Here is a 23,636-nt window from a genome sequence, read left to right as displayed (position 1 = left end):
TATTTAAAATCAAAAGAAGTTCTTTTACTTCTTACAAAGTTTTCAATCTAATCTAAAAGACTAAAAGAATCTTAAGGCCAAGTGTATTTTTTGATTCCTCACCATTGGAATTATATCCCCTGCATTGTCTTATAGGGTTGCCGTACTTCACATCTTGCCTCCGACTCCGCCTACAAGATCCAGACAGACAGTTTCAAAGGACGAAATTAAGTCAATAAAATGTAAGTTATATTGAATTGTATTTTGAGACATTTACCTTTTTTGGTTTGCTGAGTAGCGAGAGCAGGACTTTCCATCCCAGGCACAGTAAGGGTCTCTGGCCAAGCAGCAGTCGGCACAGGCCTCTCCGTACACATCACACCTGTGCAGCGCCAGATGAGTGACACCCACCAGTGAACTCACATATAATTGTTGCTATCCACACAGAAAGACAGAAAAAGTTAGAAGAGTTTACATCATATAGTGATTTAGAGAACCTCAGAATGTGACCCTGGACCACAAAACCAGCAGTAAGTGGAATTGGACAAATTTGTAGCAATAGCCAAAATACATTGTACGGGTCAATATTATAGATTTTTCTTTTATGCCAAAAATCATTAGGATATAATCAAATATCATGTTCCATGAAGATATTTTGTAAATTCTTTTACCAGAAATATAACAAAAATTAATTTGGATAAAAATGTGATTAAAATTACATTTTTGATTAGTAATATGCATTGCTAAGAACGTCATTTGGACAACTTTAAAGGCGATTTTCTCAATATTTTGATTTTTTTGCACCCACAGATTGCAGATTTTCCAAATATTTCCAAAAATCTTAACAAACCATACATCAATGGAAAGCTTATTTTTTCAGCTTTTAGATGTATAAATCTCAATTTAAAAAAAAAAATTTGAACCTTATGACTACTTTTGTGGTCCAGGGTTACATATGTTCCTCATTTGTAAAATTGATTTTCATAAAACCATCTGTTAAAAAACTATGCAAAAAAAATAAAAAAAAAATATATATATATATATATATATATATATATATAGTTTTAAAACAATATTTAGTATTAACTAAATTTCTTTAAGTTCTAAATAATAAATTATGTGCAACTTACCCGTTTTGGAGAAATTTTCATAGTAGTGATCGGAGTTGGAACCTGTAATATGAAAACAATTTTAGTTTTATTTTATTGGAAAAATTTGGGATCAGTAAGAAGTAATGTTTTTTAAAGAATTTTCTAATGCTCATCAAGGCTGCATTTATTTGATCAAAAAATACAGAAAAAAAATGTAATATTGTGAAATATTATTGCAATTTAAAATAATGGTTTTAAATTGCTCTAGTTTCCAGTCACATGATCCTTCAAAAATGATTCTAATATGCTGATTTATTATCTATGTTGAAATCTTATTTTTTTAGAGCCTGTGAAACTTTTTTTTCAGGATTCGTTTATGAATAAAATATTAAAAAGCATTTATTTAAAATAGACATTTTTCACAATATACACTACTGTTCAAAAGTTTGGGATCAGTAAATTGTTTTCTTTCTTTTTTTGATAGAAATTCATATTTTTATTCAGCAAGGATGTGTTAAATTGTTAAAAAGTAATAGTGAAGACTTAAATTGTTAGAAAGATGTCTATTTAAAATAAATGCTGTACTCTTAAACTTTTTATTCATCAAAGAATTCTGAAAAAAGTATCAGTTTTAAGCAGCACAACAGCTTTGCATCACAGAAATAAATAATGTTTTAAAGTATATTCTAATACAAAACTGTTATTTTAAATGGTAATAATATTTTTCACAATATTTTTCTGTATTTTTGATCAAATAAATGCAGCCTTGATGAGCAGAAGAGATTTCTTTAAAAACACATAATCTTACTAATCCCAAACTTTTGAACAGCAGTGTAATGTATAATACAATAAAAACAACGTTTTTGAATTTTAAAAACATAACATAAAATACATTTATTTTCATGCAAAAAACTGTGTATATGTTGACACAAAGTGTAATAAAAAAGACAGTCTTACTCTGAAGACCTCAACCTCCTCCAGAACCAACTCTTCAGTCTGTAGATCATCTCTGGGCAGGACAATCACTTTCTGAATTGTTCCTCTATCTGTAAGGGACCATAATATAGGAGTCAGAAACATTTTTAACACAGAATATTCTTTGTGACTAAATAAAGAATTATCTATGTGTAGATATGTAGCAAGTTCACCTGTTCCCAAGAAAAGAACTTCATAGTTGCCATCAGCTGCAGCCACTTGGTCCACTGTGATGGTGGTGAACTCATAATCCACATTGGTACGGACCACTAGGGGGCGCTTGTGGACTGGATAAACGGCATTAAACATGGTGGGATGGTTGCGCATGAAGTTGATAACCTCATCAGGATAATCTTTAGTAGATTTCATATTGGGGGTGAACGTCCCTCCTGGACACTGAACACACAGGGATAACATTATACACACATTTTTTTGTAAGATTGCCCAACTTAAACTATTTTGTTTATATAATGTACTAAATGTTAGCAAAGACACTCACTGTTCCTGGTCGGGGGTATGGAATTTTACCCTGGTAGGCAACCCACTGGTAGTTTGGCCCTTCCTTATGAGCAAAAGGGCCATTGAAGACCATGCGGACATCAGCCATTGAATACACACATACCGCTGAACCTTTAAACACAGACCTAGAGATGCAGAAAGAGAAGGACCCATGCGTAGAAACAAAAAGAGAGGTGGAAGACAGTATTAGAATAAATCACAAAGGCCTTGTTACACAGATATTACAATATTGATGTATATAACACACTTTTAATATGTGCATGAAATTAAATTGAACACTTAATAGACATTTCCTGTCCTACTCTGCAAGATTCATCTGTGGATAAAATAAAATATGGCTGTCTTCATGAAAATCTGCTGACCATCAACCGCTTGGCTTAATTCTATATGTAATGTCCCAATCCAATCAATTCCCACTGGTTAGAATCAAGCCTCAGTTTTTCACTCAGGAAAAACAGTGAGATCAAAAAGTCAGACCACATTGAATATATTCAAGTCAAAATCTAATTTAATCTTGGAAATAAACAAGGTTTCAGGATTTCAAAATATTCAAAACAAAGAAAGGTTATGCTCTCAAATGACTGAGAAATACATAAGATTCGATTTAAAAGATCAAATGAAGAAATTTGTGGCACATGTGAACTTTGCACAAATGCTTCAAAAGTCCATGCAAACGTGAGTGCATGCTGTAATTAAAGCAAGACGGACAAAAGCAATTGCTAAGAAATTATAGTAAATTTATTTTAATTTCTCAGTTCAATTTCAGATTCAAAAATATGTTAACAATATAATTTGTTATGGAAAAAACTAAAGGAAACTGAAGTGATCTTACGCTTTTGGAACCAACTGTATGCCATATCGCAGACATAATATGAGTAGAGAATGCAGTTTTACAAATTAACACGAATACAGATACACACAGAGAGAGAAACAAGAGACAGAGGGACTGATAGAGCTGTGAAATCACTTGCAGTTGATGGAGAGTTTTTTCACTATCATCACCAAGAATGGTGCTTTTGGGTTTAAAGAGCTCAGACAGAGCCTGAGGGCTTTGCCGATTTTATCTTAAATCTACAGCGAGACTGAGAATTGCTCTAACACACACACAGCCTTGAGTATTTACAGTGGATGATCAGCATGTGAAACTCATCTAAAATGTTGACAGCTCCCTCTAAGGCCAGCTGTATGATATTTTAGCCCGTCCGCATATCCTCTCCTAACCGCATCTGATAGCGGTGGAATTATGTAGATAAGTCCTTATGAGAATATCACATCTCAGATTCAGAGAAAAGCTCCATCCTTTGTGCTGTTGGAGGACTTGTACTACTGTCTGCGAAGCCTGCCAAACACTTGTTATTCAGTATGTTAGAAACAGTCTTCAGCAGCGGAGAAAATGGGGGTGTTGCCCCGTGGGCAACTGGAGTGTGAATATGAAAGCAAATCTATTCAAGCTCCCTTGCCAATCTGATAAGCGGCCTGATTAGTAAGAGGCGTCGAGGAGAAGTGAGGATTGGATCTCGTATTTGGGGAGAGACCGTCGTGAACTTACGCACCCAGACACGGAGAAGACGCCGTAGATGACGGGATTCTTGGTGTCTTGGGTTTTCTGGATGTACACGTCCCCTGAAAAGAAGATTGAATTACGTTAGTTCCTGGATTTGAAGACACATGAGCTAAATCACATACTTAAGTGTGTACTTTGGTGGTGAGAAGAAAGCGAATACCTCTTGAGTAGTAAATAGTAAGACAAGGAGTATGTAACGGGACATATTATAATATCATATGATTGTGTCTTGATAAATTCTTCATCCATAAAATGTCACCACTACCTGACATATCACTGAAATAGGTGTCCTAAGAAATCATATTAGTCTCTGGGACAGCTATAGGCTAGGCAAAAATTGCTTATTTGCTTAATTGCTTATGATACTATGTTAGCAAACCAGCTGCCATACTTTAAAACATACCTAACCAGCAAATGCTGATTTTTTTCAACTGGAGCACCTTTAAGTTTTAGATTTTTACATTTACATTGGTTATTTTTGCATTCAAAAAGTCAAAAGAGAACAGCCACAAACTCCTGCCTTGTTGCACAAGGGGTTTTGGGAAAGATTAGCGCACTTTGAAAACTTACTGGAAATTGTGCGCCATTCAGGCACCTCTGGCAAGTTGTTTTCTACTAAGCCCCTAAATGAACACGGTGGTGGAAAAAATAGCTTTTTTGTTCTCTAACAAAACTGCTGCATTCCCCTGAGAAACTTTGTGTTTGCTCACAAAACTTTTTTGGATGGAAATAATACGAGGTGAGAAGAAAAATGAGATTTAAAAGCTTTAGCAAGCAAACAAACTTTCTTGGGTAAATGCAATACTTTTGTGAAAGAACGCAAATGTTTGGCATATGAATGCAATGTTTTTCAAGGGAATTCTTGTGCGAGACAATGTATACATTTTGAGAACAAAAGTGTTTTTTTAAAGTGTACTAATATTGTGTCGGAGTCCCCCACATCAGGTTTAAATGCATTTAAGGTCAGTGTAATTTTCTCAGAATAAGAGTACTTTGTCAATGATTTCGAAAAGGAATCATTCGAAGCAGCTTTGTGCGTAATGTCTGTAAACCCCTCCTTTCCATAAGCCTACTCTGCTCTGATTGGTCAGTTTGCCAAGCCTGTTGTAATTGGCCCAGAAAGAAGTACTTGAGCAAGTTAGCGAGCACTCTGTGTTGCCAAGTCCGCGGTTGTTTTTGATGTCTATAGGTTGAAGTGAAGTCATATTTAGCCCATGGAATGCAAGTTTACCAGGGAAACTCTGAAAAAAAGCATGTATTTTACACCCCGGAACACAATTTTAATGGGGGACCCTCCTCAAAATGCCACTGGGCTAGTTTTGAGTAGCAATTCAAAGGGTTTTGTTGTGGAAACCTGGCAACCTTGATGCTCCTTCACATAAAACAATTATACAGTGCTCCAATTTGTTCTTAAAATAATGACATAAAACATTTTTTTAACACTTATGCAAGTGAATCATGCCCACAGCTAAAATTTAGCTGCTAAACTCTAAACACATAACAAAACAATAATGGTGGATACGTTAGCGGTTAGCCGAACGCTAACTTGACTAACTGATGAAACAACACAGTTTAAAAAAACAAAATATATCCAAGTTACACTTTATTATTAAATGAAGTACTTACAACAATGAGAGTCTACATTAATCAACACATTCTTAAGAAATAGTGGGTTCACAGCGAATTATCAGAACTATTTCAGTGAGACAGTAATATTGTGGCTTACCTAGAAACCTAAGGCTGCACTAGGTATACATCACATATTAGCACAAAAACCTAGATATTTTGAGCACTCACTTGAAAATGTACAGGTAACATATCAATCATACTTACAGGTTGTGGTTCGGAGATGATTGTTAGTTTAAATAAAGAACATTTAAAGCCAAACAAGATAAAAGCAACCAGCACACAACAAAAGCTTTGAATTGTATTGCTGCGGTGTCTTGAAAAAAAGGAATTTTAACCACTGATTCTTCATCTTGTGGCAATGAAAACAAAACAAACTTGCTTTCACAGTGCAGAACACAGCGTCTTATCAATATGATGTAAACTAGCGGAGGTATTTGTGGGCAGGTCAGACTATTCGTATTTTACTGGCAGGTGGGGATTAATATACTAATGTGTTAGCCAGTGACGTAGATTGGTAACAGACAGAAGATATTCATATTCGAAAATATGACGACTCGTTAAAGCATATCTGAGTCAACTCTTTCTTTTGAGAGACAATATCTCTATATATAACGCACTTTTTTAGATTAACAACTTTGCAGACTGTTTACATTGAAGGATAGCTACATTACAAACAGCAAAAAACAATATGACCTGCTCTTCAAAATATGCTCCCCCCCCCCCCCCATCTCACGTTTTTCAATTTTTTCGATGCATAATGAGACACACTAATTCTAATTCTGAACTCTATTTGTTTAAATGTCCTGGTATAATTTGGGAATGGATCTTGTATTTTTTTAAACAATGGAAGACAGGTGGATTATTTGGGAAACCTGTTTGAAAACAGTCATTATATTTGCAGCTTAGTTTACCACTGACACCAAAATTTACTGTAGCTTCATATCAGCAAGATGCACAAAAAGCCAAAAGTCTATCTCAGTTTATTTCTATCATACGAAACACATTGCGGTGAGAGGACAATCATTCTCTCTTAGTGTTCCTCTCCGTCTTTGTCTCAGTCTCCAAAATTCTCCAGCTTGTTTCAACACAAATTAACCACCAAGGACCAGTGATAGTCTGCTAGCCAAAACGAGAATGATGGAAAAAGGCCATTGGGAGAAACAGAGTAAAACGGGCAGAGTGGGACCATTTTTTTCCGGGTGCTTCGTAAGAGCAGTTGAGCACTATTAACGTTTTACTTGAAGGACAGTGTAAGGGGGAAGGGAGATAGAGGTACATAGAAAGGGCAGAAGGAAAGAAAACAAAAGGAGATTCAGATAGTTTAGGGAATAAGGAGGGCAAGCGGTAAAAGCATAGACAGATGTCCCATCAAAACCAGAAAGAAGATGACCTCAGACGGATAGTCACGGCTAAACGGACTAAGTAATCAAGTGCTGAGGGAAAATCCCACACTACGGCGAATGAATTCTCGCTCTTGCCAAGCCACAAAAAACAACCCATAAAACCTCACTGCCCCTCTGAGGAAAAGGGAAAACATCGAGTCAAAAACTCCACTGACAAGTTCATTCCTCAAACATAGTGGCAGAGGGAGGGTGAATGACCAACCAAGTGAGAAAAACAGAGGGCAGAGATGGAGAAAGCAGTCCTGAGGGTACCTTGTGCGCTATGTTACAGGAGCTGTGAAATGAAGCAAACACAGAACGACCGCTTACTCAATTTATGCCCATTGCAAAAGCAATGAAATTCCAGCATTCATGCGCTTACATTCATTTGCCTCTGAAGAGTGGCAGAGGCTGTTACAGCTGGTTTGTCAGCCAATCCTATTCAGTCCTGTCAATCAAACTCTCCCACACCGGGAAAGACTCCATTTTGTGTAAGCCTGTTAAGATGCAGCTTACATGCATGCAATATCTCACATGTGCACATAAATGCACAATCATGTATGAGGCATAATGTAAAACCACAAAAAAGAGGTATTATTATTTTCAGGCAACTTCTTAAAAGCCCAATTTGTCATTTTAAGCTCTACAGGAACTTCAATTTCATACTCAGAAACTGCTTGCCTCTATATATTTCTCACAGGCCCTGGTGGCACTTTACGCTTAAGCACAAATGCTACACGCTGCACATACAGGAAAGAGAGGAAATTACTTTTTCCAAGTTATACCCTCAGGAGAGACATATCCATTGAACCATCAGACATGAGCGGTTTCCACAAATGAGCTATATCATGCCCTATCCTGAAATAAGAGGCCTCTTATTTCAGCAAGTATACCGTGAAAATGAACAGAACGGAACTGAAGATAATATACCTTGGCTGGACACCTCACTGTATATATGGAGCCAATCAAATGGTAAAGCTGTTTTATTTCATGTTTTGTAATCTCTACAGAATCATAGAATAAAAAATGCCCCCAAGATATCTGAAGTATATGAAACGATTTATCAAATAATCAACAATTTAATAAAAAGTGTCATTGTACTATAATGTTTGTCTTAGATATGTTCTATAATAACATCCCTACGTTTTTGACCATGTACCATATAAAAATAAATTTCAATACCAAAATATATGACAAAGTACTACAATATTATCATCTGATCACTCCAAAATGCATAACTTTTTGTTATGTATACTGACAAAAAATGTATTATGAAATTACCATGGTAAAAAACAATAAATTTTAGTACCACTGTATATTTTAAATTTTAAAAGTAACATGCTTTTATCTGTTGATGCTAACACTTTACCATGGTTTTTGTAAGGGTAAGTATCACGGTATATATCAAAGTACCATGGTATTTTACTTACGAAAAGATAAAGTACTATGGTATATATGATGGAATTTTGGATATGTACAAGTTAAAATGATAAATTATAGTACAATGGCATATTTAAAATATTTAAAAGTACCACTTTACCATGGTACCGTCTCAGTATTTTTTTAGTAAGGGTTAGTATGACGGTATATACAGAATTAACTTACTATGGTATTACATCTTCAAAAAAGTAACAAACAGTACATTAGTATTACCATGGTAATATCATGGTATTTTGGATATTTGCCATATAAAAGAAACTCAAATTTTATTATATTTAATATATTTGAAAGTACCATGGTACCCTGGAACCGTCACAGTACTTTTTGTAACTGTAAGTATCATGGTATATATCAAAGTACCATGGTATTACACTTACGAAAAGGTAACAAAAAAGTACTATGGTTTTAGCATAATATTCCGGTTATGTACAAGATAAAAATCATAAATTACAATACAATGCTATATTTAAAATATTAAAAAGACTCATGGTTTTATCTTATGAAACCAACACTTTACTGTCTAAGTATTTTTTGTAAGGGTCAGTATGATGGTATATATCAGCTTACTATGGTATATGGATATTTAACATATAAAAAACACTCAAATTATATTACATACAATTATTCAAAAGTACCACTGTTTTGTCTGATGATCCTAACCTTGTACTATGGTACCGCCACAGTACTTTTTGTAAGGGTATTATGGTATATATCAAAGTACCATAATATTGCACTTACGAAATGGTAACAAAAGTACTATGGTATTAGCATGGTATTCTGGATACGTACAAGAAAAAAAAAATCATAAATTATAGTACCATGGTATATTTAAAATATTTAAAAACACCATGCTTTTATCTGATGATGCTTACACTTTACCATGGTACCGCCACAGTACTTTTTGTAAGGGTGAGTATCATGGTATATATCAAAGTACCATGGCATTACACTTACAAAAAGGTAAAAAAAAACACTATGGTATTGGCATGGTATTCTAGATATGTGCAAGATAAAAATCACAAATTATAGTACAGTATATTTAAAATATTTAAAAGTACCATGGTTTTATCTGATGAAACAAACACTTTACTACAGTACCACCTCAACTTACTATGGTACTGCACCTACAAAAAATGTTTGTTTTTTTGACTATATAGAAAAAACTCAAATTATATTTAATGTTTAAAAGGACTATGGTTTTATCTGATCACACCAGTATTTTACCACGGTATGACAACAGTAATTCAACTATATGTGACCCTGGACCACAAAACCAGTAGATTTTTGGTAACTGTGATTTATACATCACCTGAAAGTTGAATAAATAAGCTTTCCACTGATGTATAGTTTGTTAGGATACAACTATTTGAAAATCAGGAATCTGAAGGTGCAAAAAAATCTTGAGAAAAATCTTGAGAAAATCGCCTTTAAAGTTGTCTAAATGAAATTCTTAGCAATGCATATTACTAATCAAAAATTAAGTTGATGCATTTACGGAAGGAAATTTACAAAATATCTCCATGGAACATGATCTTTACTTAAAATCCTAATGATTTTTGGCATAAAAGAAAAATAGATACGTTTGAGCCATACAATGTATTGTTGGCTATTGCTACAAATATATCCATGCTACTTATGACTGGTTATGTGGTCCATGGTCACATACAGACTTGTCATCTTGAACCACTTATATTTAATTGAAAATGTCCTGTTCTACATATTCAAACAGTAAAAACGGCAATTAAAAATGCATTTTCTGACTTAACGAAAGTAAAGCTGACTTAATCATAGTAAAGCATCCTGATCTAAAGTTATCTAATCTAGATCAAATGTCAGTATTCAACCATCAGAACTGATCAGATCACAGAAAATGATAGAGAATTTGTCTCAGCTGAAAGAGAGAGACTTACGGAGCTCATCGAAATGTGTCTCAATGCCATCAGAGCCAGTCACTGAGCAGATGAGCCGAGCCTTCAGGAAGGTACTCCACTTATTCACCAGACAGCAGTGTCCTCCATCATCATTCTGCAGAGGAAGTGAGGTCACATTAGCCATGGAAATTCACTGCTAGACACCACACAAATTTCTAGCTGTAAAGTTTGATTTGATGGACACCTTGACAGTCTGCATGTGTGAAGTGAAGGCATTGCTTTACATCAGTATCCGTCCCTCTCTCAGGGCTATTTCTGTGGGTTTGCATTAACTGGCTGTGACTGGGTTGTAAACATTGGCTTTGAGCACTGCTCAGCCCCATCTGCTGTGGACAGCAGCCAACTTCAATAATGAGACGCAGCGATGCCCAGTGACCAGCCGCCAGCAGCTACCCACACATTACAAACATGCTTCTTTGATTCACGTTAGAACAGCAAAAAATAACCAAGAAACAAGCGGTTGCTCATGTAGGAGGCATTGGACAATGATGGATCCCGAGTTCAGTCCTGCAAGGACATGATTTCTTTAACATCATGTTCAGCACAGGATCACCCAATAATTGAAAAATGTAGAGTATATTGCGGTGCTTATAAGAACCATGAATGGAATTATGTTAACACTTAGTCACCCTCATGTAATTACAAACTCATATGACTTACTTTCTTCTGTGGAACTTAAACTAAGATATTTTGATGAATGAACAGTTTAAAAAATGGGAAAAGGATCTTATTCAAGCATCAAAAGTGACTCAAAAGCACATAAAATGTCTAAACTATACGTCAAGTCTTCTGAAGCCATATGATAGCTCTGAAGAGAGAGAAACCTCCAATTCCCTGACATCAGTCCTAGCTCTACTTGGTGTTTTGTGAAAGAATCAGTCTTTTGAGTCAGATCTTTTCAATGAATCAGTTCACAAAACAGTCCAATTCATTCTTAAAGAATACTAATCTGCTTCTCAAATTCAACTCATTGTTACTCAAAAGTTATTGCATATACCCCCGGTTTCACAGACAAGGCTTAAGCCTAGTTCTAGACTAAAATGTAAGTCTGAGCTGTTTCAACTGAAACAAAATTGCACTGATTGATCTTAAAATACATCAGTGCCTTTGTCCTTTGTTTTGTCTCAAGATGCACACCTGTAATGTTTTTTTCCAAGCATGTTTATAAAAATGACTTAAATGTCCTAATTGAACTATGGCCTAATCCTGGTTTAGTCTAAGCCCTGTCTGTGAAACCGGGCCATTGTGTCAATGTGACATGTTGTACTGGCCACTTAATAGTTCTTATTTAAGCTTAAAATCTCTAGTCCTCATTCTTTGTAGCTGATTGGAAAAAATGCAAGCATGTTCTTCAAAATTTCTCGTTAAGTATATAATGGAAAAAGAAAGTCACACGGGTTTAAAACAACATGAAGGTGCAGAAGTGAACTACGCCTTTTAGGCATGTGTAGATGTTTTTACTGGAATATAAGACAAAGGTTAAGAAAATGTCTCACCAAACAAATCCTGCCAATCCTAGACTGAGCCATGGGAGTTTGACCCATCTCAGAAGCCTTCTCACGGAAGAAGAAATACAGCTTGTCGTCATTCTTTTCTGCACTATCAGGGATGAGCTGAGCGTGGACGAATGTTGGATCTAAAAGAAAAAGAAAAAAACGGGATAGGAAGGGAAACCACAAAAGAGATTAATTATTGTTGGAGCAGGAAACAGCAAAAGAGATGAGTTATAGTTGGAGCAAAAAGCAAAGAGAAAATAAAAAGGAGAGCAAAGGGATCATATTAAGGGACATTCACTAGAAAGTGCAACTAATGCGAAGCATTTGATGATCTCTCTCACTGATAGTCTATCCTTTCACTACACTGAACAGTCCACATGTAAGACATCTGTATGAAATTTGTGATGGTTATCACTGCTGACACTCATGATCAAAAAGGCAAAACTAAAGAATCTGAGTCAAGGAGTTACATGTAATACAAGGGAAAACAAGTCCAAAACATTCAGAGATCAAAGCTAATGAAATCTGTCAATAAAGTTGGCAGGGAAATTTTTTTTTAGTAATTGAAAGAAATATAATAGTGTTTGCAAAAGAATATGAACATGCCTTTTATTTAACATTTAAGGGTAAATAAATATAAAAGTGAATAGATATACAAAAAAAAAAAAACATACTGCTATTTAAAATAGCGGTTTTCTGTTTTAATATACTTTAAAACAGAATTCATTCCAGAACTCCAAAGCTAAATTTTCAGCATCATTTCAACAGTCTTTAGTGTCACATGACCCCTCAGAAATCATTCTAACATGCTGATTTATTATCAATGTTTAAAACAGTTGTGTTGCTTAATATTTTTTTTGTTGAACCCTGTGATAATGTTATATTCATCAAAAAATTGCTGAAAAAAGTAAGAAGAACAGCATTCATTTAAAATAGAAATCATTTGTAACAAGATACACTACTGTTCAAAGTTTGGGGCCATTAAATTGGTTCTTTCTTTCTTTAAAAGAAATTAATACTTTTATTCAGCAGCAAGGGTGTGTTAAAGTGATAAAAACTGATAGTAAAGACATACTGTTAGAAAAGATTTATATTTTGAATAAATGCCATTATTTTACATTTTTATTCATCAAAGAATTCTGAAAAAAGTATCACAGGCTCCAAAAAAATATTAAGCAGCACAACTGTTTTCAACATTAATAATAAATTAGCATTTTACAATGATTTCTGAAGGATTTCTGGAGTAATGGCTGTTAAAAATTTAGCTTTGCATCACAAAAATTAAATATATTTTAAAATATATTCAAATTATTTCAAATTGCAATAATATTTAATAATTATACTTTTTTTCTGTATTTTTGATCAAATGGAACTTTGATGAGCATAAGAGACTTCTTAAAAAAAAAAAAACATTAAAAATCTTACTGTTCCCAAACTTTTAAAGGCAGTGTGTAGTTAAATAAATTTCAGAAAATATAAAATAAAATAAAAATGATAACTAATAAAATCACAGCTATAATATATTCAGGTATTATAATAAGGGTCAAGGACTGAGTTTAACCACGCAGTAATTGCCTGAGGGGTGTTTTTTTTTTTTGTAGAAGTGTATGAAATAGGAGGTTATTTTGCAGGAGGTAGGATGAAGGGTCAGTGTTGAATATTCATATCTGGCACTTTTCCTACTAAACAAAGAAACTTGTCTTGTGGTATGCCTTGGTTCAAAAATTTTGTGATTACCGTGGAGCCAGCGGGAGTTATACTGGTCGGTCCTCATGGCCGTGTGTTTTCCCAACGTGCGAAAGATGGCCGAGTCTGTTCCCATAAAATCGATGTAGACGCCGGCGTACAACTGGCCATCTGCCAAAACAGAGCGAGCATAAAAAAGATAAGTAGAGATTGATAAACAGGAGAAAAATGAGCTCATCCAAGCCTAAAACAAAAGACATGATGTTTTGTATATTTTCTAAAAGTACTATGATGGCAATGAGAGGTACGTACTTATCAAAGCTGAGACGCTGTTTAGTTTGGGGTCGAAGGGGCATTTCCCTTTCCCAGAATCTACTTTACCAGGCTCCAGTCGGAAAATGTATTCCTGGAACAGGGAGAGCATGAAGGTTTCATTAATGACAGCGCAACAGATCACATTAGATGAGCAGTATTGATTCTCAGCTTACTTAGATACTTTAAGTTTCCAATGTTTAAAAGGTATAACCAGGAAGTGAAATGCACACAGGTTCACTGGGATAAATGAACACAAAATTTGAGATTGTAATATAATTGAAAGATCTTTAGGCTAACCTATTGTTTGTGTCTTTAAATGTTGGCATCTCACATATTTTTTAAAGCCAATACCAATACAGTATCTTGCCATTTGACAAAAGCGAGCTAGTGTAAAACTGCCCAGAAGAAAGAAATTAATGCCATAATTCAAGGTTTCCAAGGTTCTTGGTTGTTGCCAAAGAAAATGAGCAGTTTCTCACAATCAGCTTCTCAACATATGAATCTAAAATAGTCTATATGGTTTCATTGGGTTAGTGAAAACTATTAAATTCTGTTATTTAGGAAAACAAAATCGACTCCACTCCATGCAATTTGCATTCCATCTACAGTGCAAAACAGTATTTAAAAAAAGCTTAGTGAATGCACCACCAAATATGCACAGCAATTGGGAAACATGAATTAACACATCAACTAAAATCTAGGAGATGTAGATGGACATCTAAAGAGTCTACAACCTGCCACAAGGAATATATAAGCAATTCAGCAAATTCAAGTCTCAACGAAAAACATGTTTTGGATAATATACCAGAAGTTTTCAGAAGCTTTCTACTTTCTAAGCTTTACCCGCACACCGCAAATGTAATTTAAGCCACCGATAAATTTTCTGCTGACTAACCACTTTCGAGCATGATGGAGTGTGGGTGTGGGAGTAATCTTTGCACGTTCTGCTAGATTTCTGTGCCAAAGGCAGGCTCTGGACAAGTGTAGGCAAACTTGAGAAAGACAAGCTCTAAAGACAACAGTTCCTCTCCTGTTTCTCTCAACGCCTTTAGCGGCTGAGGAAACCAGCTGTTGAAAATGCAAATACAGTGAGAACAGAACCTTTCCTTAAACTTCTAAGTAAAACCAATTTCTTGCAAGTGCATCTCAAGAAAAATAAAAGTACAAAAAGGACCTCAATCCCACTGAAGAGTTCATTTCCCACCTGGGGTGCGTATGGTTCTGGTGAGGCGCTAGGGTCTGCGGCTCGACTGGTTCGGCCTCCCGCACGAGGCATCTGATCTTGCAGCAAGCCCTATAAAACAAGGTGTGTGCCTCAATAAAGACCCGTTTCTATTAATTCAATAAGGATCCAAGAGAATGTCCAAGGCTGTGTCTAAACAAGAAGATGTAGAGATGCTAGAAAGACGGCTGCAGTTTGGTTTATCCATAGTGGACAAAGAAGTAGAAAACCGTTGTTAGCACATGAAATTCCCTTTGCATATGAAAAAAACAGACATGCATTTTGAAAAACCCTACTAAAGGAGAACAAATGCAGTAGGATCCAAAAGCCTGAGACCACTTGTGAAAATACGTCAATACGTAAGTTGACAAAAAAATTGATCAATGTTACAAATTTGTCACAAATCTACAATTTTAAATTACTTGTCATTATCTGTTTAAATCTTCTTTCAGAACATTTCCAGTTTAAAATCTAAAGTTAAAAAAAAAAATCCAGATTTTCAATGTGATCTCAGACTTCTTTGAAGGATGTTCTTATGGACAGTGGTTAATGATGGGACACAGTCATGGGAAAGAAGGGAGGTTAAATTAGGACTATGTTTAAGTGCAATTACCCTCCTAAACACTAGGAAGAGTTTTTGAAGTAGCAGAGAGTCAAAAGACATGCAGGTGGTACAGATTATCCTGTTTGTTCCAGGGTGGAGAAACATTCCTCTCTAATGACATAATACCTTTTGACTAAGGTAGCCAACCGTTTGAACCCTTGACCTGCAAATGGTAGCAGGTCAGCTGTGAATGACAGTTTACCTGTGCCCTTTGACCTCGGTCCACATAGGTACAGATGGGGTTGTAAGCTCCCGTTCCGCACACATACAGGTGAGTCCTGTTCCATGGCTCGATTAAACGGATGAAGTTACCACACTCGCCCTGTTAACACAGAACAGAATTAATTGGTTAAATGGTTAACTAATTCTTTCAGATGGATACTGACATGCTCACGTCGAAATAACTATCTTGGGATTTTGGTAGATTAGTAATGATGAATGAAGATTGTGGTAATTAGTAATGATGCACTGATATTAGAGGATTAGTTCACTTCCAGAATAAAAATTTCCTGATAATTAACTCACACTCATGTCATCCAAGATGTTCATGTCTTTCTTTCTTCAGTAAAAAATAAATTAAGGTTCATGAGGAAAACTTTACAGGATTCTACTCCATATCCCTGCTGGAAAAACCAGCTAATACCAGCCTAGGCTGGTTGGCTGGTCTTAGCTGGTTTAAGCTGGAAGTAACTGGTTTTAGCTGGTCTCCCAGCCTGGCCAGGCTGGTCAGGCTGGTTTTAGCTGGTGGTTTCCCAGCCTGACCAGCTAAGACCAGCCTGACCAGCCTGACCAGGCTGGAAAAGTGGCCAAAACCCCTCTAAAACCAGCCTGCCTTCCAGCTATGACCAGCTAAAACCAGGCTGGTTGACCAGCTAAAACCAGCCAACCAGCCTAGGCTGGTTTTAGCTGTTTTTTTCACCAGGGATAGTAGACTTCAATGTTGGTCAATGAGTTGAAGGTCCAAATTGCAGCTTTAATGGAGCTTCAAAGGGCTCTACACAATCCCAGCCGAGGAACAAGGGTCTTATCTAGCCGTCTTTTTCTAAAAAAAATAATGGTTGGGTAGGATGAAAAATCTCATTTTATCCTCCAACTTCAAAATTGGCCAACATTGTTATTTTACCATTTTTGTAAAGGGCAACTGACTTTCTTTGCACGTACACTTTATAAACACTGGGTCGGTACTTCACCCTACATCACGTGTGACCTTTCCAATTATTTCTTTTTAGAAAATGACCAATCGTTTCACTAGATAAGACCCTTATTCCTCGGCTGGGATCATGTAGAGCCATTTGAAGCTGCATTGAACTTGCAATTTCAACCTTCACCCTGTTGAACCCCATTGAAGTCCACTATATGGAGAAAATTCCTGAAATGTCTTCCTCAAAACTCTTTTTATTTTGAATGAAGAAAAAGAATATCTTGGATGACATGGGAATGAGTGAATTATCATAAAATTTTTATTCTAGAAGTGAACTAATCCTTTGATCTTTGTATCTTAGTCACTTTCAATCTATTTAATGCATCCTTTCTGAATTAAAGTATTAATTTCCTAAAATCTAAATAAATAATTCAGCAAAAAACAATATCCTTACGTTGATGTCTTTTCCTGAGAGGACACACTCCGTCCTCCTCTGAGGAGCCACAGGCCAGTGAATCTGAGGAGAAAGACAGTGATAAATAAATGTCAGCCACCTAAATCCATTGACCATATTCTAGTAGATTTTAGTTTGGTTTGTTGCAATCTGTATTGTGTAACAGAGAAATCTTACTATGAGGGGCTCTTTGTTGATGTCGTTCAGGTCTAGTGACAGGATGTAGTCCTTGCTGCCCACGTACATGCGATCATGGTCCTCGTCCATACGAAGGATTCTGTAGTCCGTCGAGTTGAGCAGGAAGGCAAAGTGATGAGCAGTTCCAGTAGACTTCAACTCTAAAAAGAACAGAGATAAAGAGTCCATTTATTTATTCAGCAGATGCTTCTTGTAATAAAAGTGCTTTTTTATTTTTGGGAGAGAGGAAAGGTCTGCAAGCCAAGACTGGAACTCAGGAAGCCTGAAGCGCAACAGTGCTTTATGTCGGCACACTGCCCTTGCAACGCCTTTTATATGGTTATGAAAACGCTAAAGTGTGTCAGTGTTGCCACTAGCAGCACCAAACATAATTACAATATTGGTTAAGCCAATGTTGGGTTTTGGGAACTCTACAGAAACTCAACCCAGATTGGATTTGAACCCACAATGCTCAGTTTAGGAGGCTAGAGTGTCTCCATTAAGCCATCGGGACTGTCCGTTGCAGTGTTTTATTACCAATTTGTTTTACAGTAGTTTCTTGAATTCATACGGAACACTTGGAACTGTCAATGCAATAAGTGAAATGCAACTCTGTAGGATTATGAACATTAAAGACAATGAAAACAAAATAACAGAAACAGCCTGAACGCTTATCAACACCTCAGAAGAGTTATTAAATATAGTAGGCTTTCTATTGGATGCGTAGCCACGCTTCAAATCCACAAAATGTAACAGGACTCATACAAACTCAATCCAAACACCACAAGTGTTGCCAAGTCACAGTAGTTCCTCAATAAAACAGCATCTGTACAGCTGCATGGATATGACCAGCCTGGATTGTTTCCCTGAGGTTCAATGCCCTGGCTACATTCCTACGTCCTTTGTTATTATTATTGTTACAGTCCTGTTTTTACAGGGTGGATTTCTTGGGGATTTTTGGCTATCGACAACTTCTCGTGGGGCCTCCCTGAGTCTTATATTTAATTCTACTACCAATACCAGGGTGTCATGCTTTATATTCCTCTTCCCCCAACAAGCTTGTTGGAAACTGAGTCTAGTATGTGGTCTTTGAGAGACTTCCATGCATTGCAGCGATATTGGACATTTAATGCTTTTAGATTAGCTTTTAGTAATCTAACGCTCACTTAAAGTTAGTCGTTAAAGACACTAATAATTTAATTACACTGTTATTAATGTAATTTTGATTCCTAAATTCTCATGACATTAGATATCATAAACCAATATGAAGTTCAGATGTTCCACTATTGAGGAGCGAGCATGCTGAAGGAAACATTTGAAGAACGTAATGACACAATGCTACTAACATAACATATTGGCTTCTGTCCCTGATAAGGTCTACTTGGGAATCAATTGGAGAATGGTGAACAGTGGACAGTGAAGGAAGAAATAATTTATTGCAGATAGCTGGCAAACATATGCAACAAAGATTGGCCAAGCACAATTGTGACTCCAAATCTTATTGCAACAATTCCCCATTCTGTTGAGAAACATATCTGTGCTAGAAGTCTGACGCACATGCTTACACTCAGCAGCCCAAGGTCAAATTTGCAACTTTGTAATGAAAAGAGACACCAGGCCACGTAACCACGTTTAAAAAGACATCATTTCTGATTGCTCAAGGCTCAATGGATGGAAAAGTGCCATCAGAGTCTTTCAAAAATGAGCGAAGTAGTATGTAATCCAACCGCAAGTACATGATGTCTACATAGATGTAACAAAACACTTTTAAAATAGGATAAATGCAGCCTAGGCTTACTTTTTTGACTTGGTAATTGTTTGTGGCTTGTATAGCAATAATGATAATTTGTGAAATTTGAACAATACATATAAATAAAACATAGCATATCATTTTCTCACCAAAACTCCCTAATTTTCCTTCAGACAAAAATGACATAATAACATCTCCAATTTTACTTTCCCTAAAACATATTATGCTGTGGGTTGACAGTCTCATAAAAAGAAATTCTTCACTTATTCGTGACAGGAAAGTGGTTTTTTTTTTTTTTTGGCATGTTTTAACAAGGAAATAAAATACAATTTTATAACAAAATCCAACAGTCAAGCAATTCCACTAGGAGGTTTGGTAATGTAGCGGAATGTGCAAGCCATAGAGAAGCACCCGTCTCTGCAAAGTACCGCTATATGAATGCTCTATCAGAAGACACAATCTACTCCACTCATATACAAAGAGATTTAGCAGGGGCCGCAGACAACATAAAATCTCATTTACCTGTGTGGGCATTCCTGGCACATAGCTAGAATTCCTCATCTCTTTCATTTCTGGGTTCTAATTAAGCACAAGGGCAGGTCCACCAAGTTCCAACAAGTTCTCAACCATGTCTGTATGTCTCTGCCAGCACTAATAATGCAGTCTAGTAACAATCTCTATAAAGAAAATAACAATGATAAGTGATTTTTTTAAATTTTATTGATAGCAAGTTATGTACTGGCGCTACAGAACACAATATCTTTACACCTTAGACCTGAAACTGAGAGGAATGTAGGGCTGTCACGATTATTTTGGTAATCAAGTAATCGGTCGATTATTCAGATGATTAATCGAGTAATTGGGTGACTATAATAATTTTTTAGCAATAAAAATAGATCTAAGCAAACATTAGCCTTTAAAATGATTTTAAAAACATATATAATAGCAATGAGGCAACAATAATAAATTCAAATAATGTATCAAAAGCAAGTACTCATATTAGACATAAAGACAAAATACTCATATAGACAAAAGAGATAATGTACATTAGGCAGAGGGCACCAAGGGCCTGGAGAATGTTTTAACACTTTACTGCGCGATGTAATCCTTGTTTAATATTGACTAAACAACATTAATTCAGATGTCCACTTAAATCTTCAATATTTCGCCATTTCTTTATGGCAGAAATGCTACAGCCACTGTAATTTCTGGAATATGTGGCCACTAAACTCAGAGCAAGGGTTTTAACTTTTATTCTGAAATTGCAATGAACAGTTAGCATATTGAGAAAGATAATGATGTAGGTTTATAAATGATTTAGCTTACAAATCTGATGAAATGGCACACGTTGCGTTCCCAGATGAACATTATAATAAACCTAAACTCACAACAATATGCAGATATGAAGTTTGAGGCTCTCCACACACTTAAATGATAAAAGTTTGTTTGGAGCATCATTTACTGTGAACGGAGCTGTTCTGAGATAAACATATGTAACCCTACACACATGTAAATGATTAAACTGCATATATTAAACCTGCAACATATATATTTATTTTACTGAATTGTAGCATGTTGTTGAATTCACAATAGCATTATGCTTTATTATGATTTATTAAAGTGGGTTTAACACAGCATGCAGCCTTGGAAAATGGTCTAATAATGCTTTTCATGGATTCTCGTCCATGCCACTTCCGGTATTTCGCCGGTTATTCGATACAGGCAAAATGCAATTGAGAATTTTTTAAGATCGAGTACTCAAACTGAATCAAGGAATTGTGATAGCCATAGTTCAAAATGGCTTGTGTCAAAGAACAAGCTCTAACTACTAGGCCATGGCTTCACATATTTTCTTTTCTTATTAAATAATTAGCCCATAGAACTAGCAAAGACACCTGAAGGACATCTGGAGCAACGGTTTTTAGTACTACGAGGACTATCTACTGTCTGAAGTGACAACTAAATTTAATCTGACACACACAAACATTTAACTTTATCTTTGGAGATTGAGCTTTACCTTCAGCTGTCCAGCCTAAATGATCACTTGAAGATTAGCTCTTATCGCTTGGCTTCAAAGGGCTGTCACCTGACCGCTTGCATGGATTTGAGTGACCGCTGAAGGTTGGTGGACCGAATATGATGGAGGAAGAGACCTTACCTGCTATCATTGAGTTGTGTGTGTGACTTTAACTGAATGAAAACTTTCCGCTCACGTTCAGCATGTGTATGAGGCATTGATTTTAACAGCCCTCATCCCTGACAGAGGATTACTCCATCATCCTTATCTTCAGGGAAGACAGGACGGGGTGATTAAAGCAAAGGATTTAATCAAACCACACAGATAAAATGTCTTTTTTCTCTCTCATCTGTCCATCAAAATCGTATGACAAATAAGGGCAAACAAACTTACAACTTGCCATGTGTGGTAGAAGTACTCTACTATTTCAGTCAAAAACTAACACAGAAGAGAAGAAATAGTTGAATAAAGACAATTTTTTTTTTTGAGCACAAAAAGTATTCTTGTAGCTTCATAACATTACGGTTGAACCTAGCTGAGTATTTTAAGTTGTCCTTACTACCTTTTTTTAGCTTTGAATGTGGTAATCGTGTTGTGGTCTATTGAGGGTCAGAAAGCTCTCAGATTTCATCAAAAATATCTCAATCTGTATTTCAAAGATGAACAAAGGTCTAGTTTGGAACAACATCAGGGTGAGTAATTAATGACAAAATTTGGTCACACTTTATATTAGGTGGGCTTAACTATTATGTACTTACATCAAAAAAATAAGTACTATGTACTTGATGTGGTAATATTGCATTGCAAAACACTTTTGCTTCTATTAAGGTGGGATATGGGTAAGGTTAGGGAGAGGTTTGGTGGTAGGGGTAGGTGTAAGGGTGGGTTAGGGTGTAAGGGATGGGTCAACAGTGGTAATTACAGAAATTAATTACAAATCAGTTTTAAAAAATATATGTAAAAGCATGTATGTACACAATTCAAAAGTGAATTGTACCAAATGATTAATTTAAATGTAAGTACATTGTAGTTAAGACCACATAATGTAAAGTGGGACCCTAAATTCTAATTTTTGGCTGAACTTGTTCCCATTAAGTCTCACATCAAATCATATCAAGTTAATACAGGTGCCAGCTGAATAACCACTAATGTTCAATGTGTTAATGTTCCACAAAATATGACAACTAGAAAGTGTTTGTATTCATTTTGAACTTTACATTTATTGTTTCATATTTTCAACAGCTTTTTGTGAAATGTTAGGGACAGAAGGACATCTGCACACTGAAGCAACTAGTACTATGAGGGGAGAAAAATGTATATATTTTCAAAGACATAAAAATGTTTGTGGTTTCAGTGACCAAATTATTTTGAGAGCCATTGTACATTCATAACCAGGCATTTCGCTGGCAGCCTGTTTAGTATCATGGACTTATAGGGAAATACTCCTCATCCGAGAACCTATAAAGCATATGAGAAATAAGAAAGAAAAAGTGAACTAGGGAGAAGAGTGATGAATTAAAAACACTAATATAGCACAAATAAAGAAAGAAAGGAGGAGATGTGGGTGTGTGAATCTCTACGGTTGGAAGTCTCCCCTCAGGGATCGGTGGGAGACGCTGTTTGTTTTGGCCCACAGTTTCAGTGAGAGTGAGGGTCATAGATCACGCTCACAGACACAGGCACACACTCAACGACAAATGGAGCACCACGTGTTACCCTGACCCATGTGATCCTACAGTGAATTGTTTCTGAAAACTCTTCATTTCTCTCTTTTCACAAACAGCAGCCTAACAGCAGAAACATGGTAGTAATTATCAGGCCACGGCTCCATTTGGTGCGATGACCCAAAGTCCTTGCTCTAGTTTAAAGAGCTTATTAAAGATGTCAGAATGTGTTTTCACAAGATCACAGCCCATAATACACTATAGTTAGGCCTATTTATTTTACATCAGGAATTGATGTGACAGCCTATTATGTATGGTATGTCTGGTAAGCCCTGACCTTTTTCATTTCGTCTTGTGTTCTGAACAAAGCCAAAAACAACACCTCAGATTATTGATTCATATCACTTAATGTGATTGAAGAACCAGGCTTAGCCTTGGCGAACAGTTAAACAAACTGTAGCACTTCTTTTCAGGTGTTAAACATGAAGTGTGGGAAACAATGTGTGAAAAACAATGCTAGTCAGTGTTGTGAAGAAATATATAAAATAGCTACGCTAACAATTTAGCTAAAATTGTCAACAGCTTGTTAGCAGCTAAGCT

The 23,636-nt window shown here is 35.9% G+C and overlaps 1 protein-coding gene across 1 annotated transcript in view; it reads right to left on the bottom strand.

The window, feature by feature from the left end:
• Positions 1-52: 52 nt before the first annotated feature.
• Positions 53-23,636, bottom strand: part of LOC141347578 (semaphorin-3F-like) — a 59,328-nt gene continuing 35,744 nt past the window's right edge. Inside the window, exons 2-15 of the mRNA XM_073852572.1 lie at positions 17,606-17,766; positions 17,429-17,491; positions 16,036-16,155; positions 14,005-14,098; positions 13,744-13,863; positions 12,007-12,146; positions 10,490-10,604; positions 4,118-4,187; positions 2,545-2,689; positions 2,219-2,441; positions 2,028-2,116; positions 1,110-1,151; positions 257-414; positions 53-170 (exon numbers count right to left, since the gene is read on the bottom strand). Of these exons, the coding sequence (XP_073708673.1) occupies positions 53-170; positions 257-414; positions 1,110-1,151; positions 2,028-2,116; positions 2,219-2,441; positions 2,545-2,689; positions 4,118-4,187; positions 10,490-10,604; positions 12,007-12,146; positions 13,744-13,863; positions 14,005-14,098; positions 16,036-16,155; positions 17,429-17,491; positions 17,606-17,695 (1,587 nt within the window). The 5' untranslated portion in view covers positions 17,696-17,766. The remainder of the gene's footprint in view (positions 171-256; positions 415-1,109; positions 1,152-2,027; positions 2,117-2,218; positions 2,442-2,544; positions 2,690-4,117; positions 4,188-10,489; positions 10,605-12,006; positions 12,147-13,743; positions 13,864-14,004; positions 14,099-16,035; positions 16,156-17,428; positions 17,492-17,605; positions 17,767-23,636) is intronic.

This window comes from Garra rufa, chromosome 12 (genome assembly GCF_049309525.1).
Source record: "Garra rufa chromosome 12, GarRuf1.0, whole genome shotgun sequence".
NCBI lineage: Eukaryota > Metazoa > Chordata > Actinopteri > Cypriniformes > Cyprinidae > Garra > Garra rufa.
Note: the sequence above shows the minus strand (reverse complement) of the source record. Positions and strands in the feature narration are given on the sequence as shown.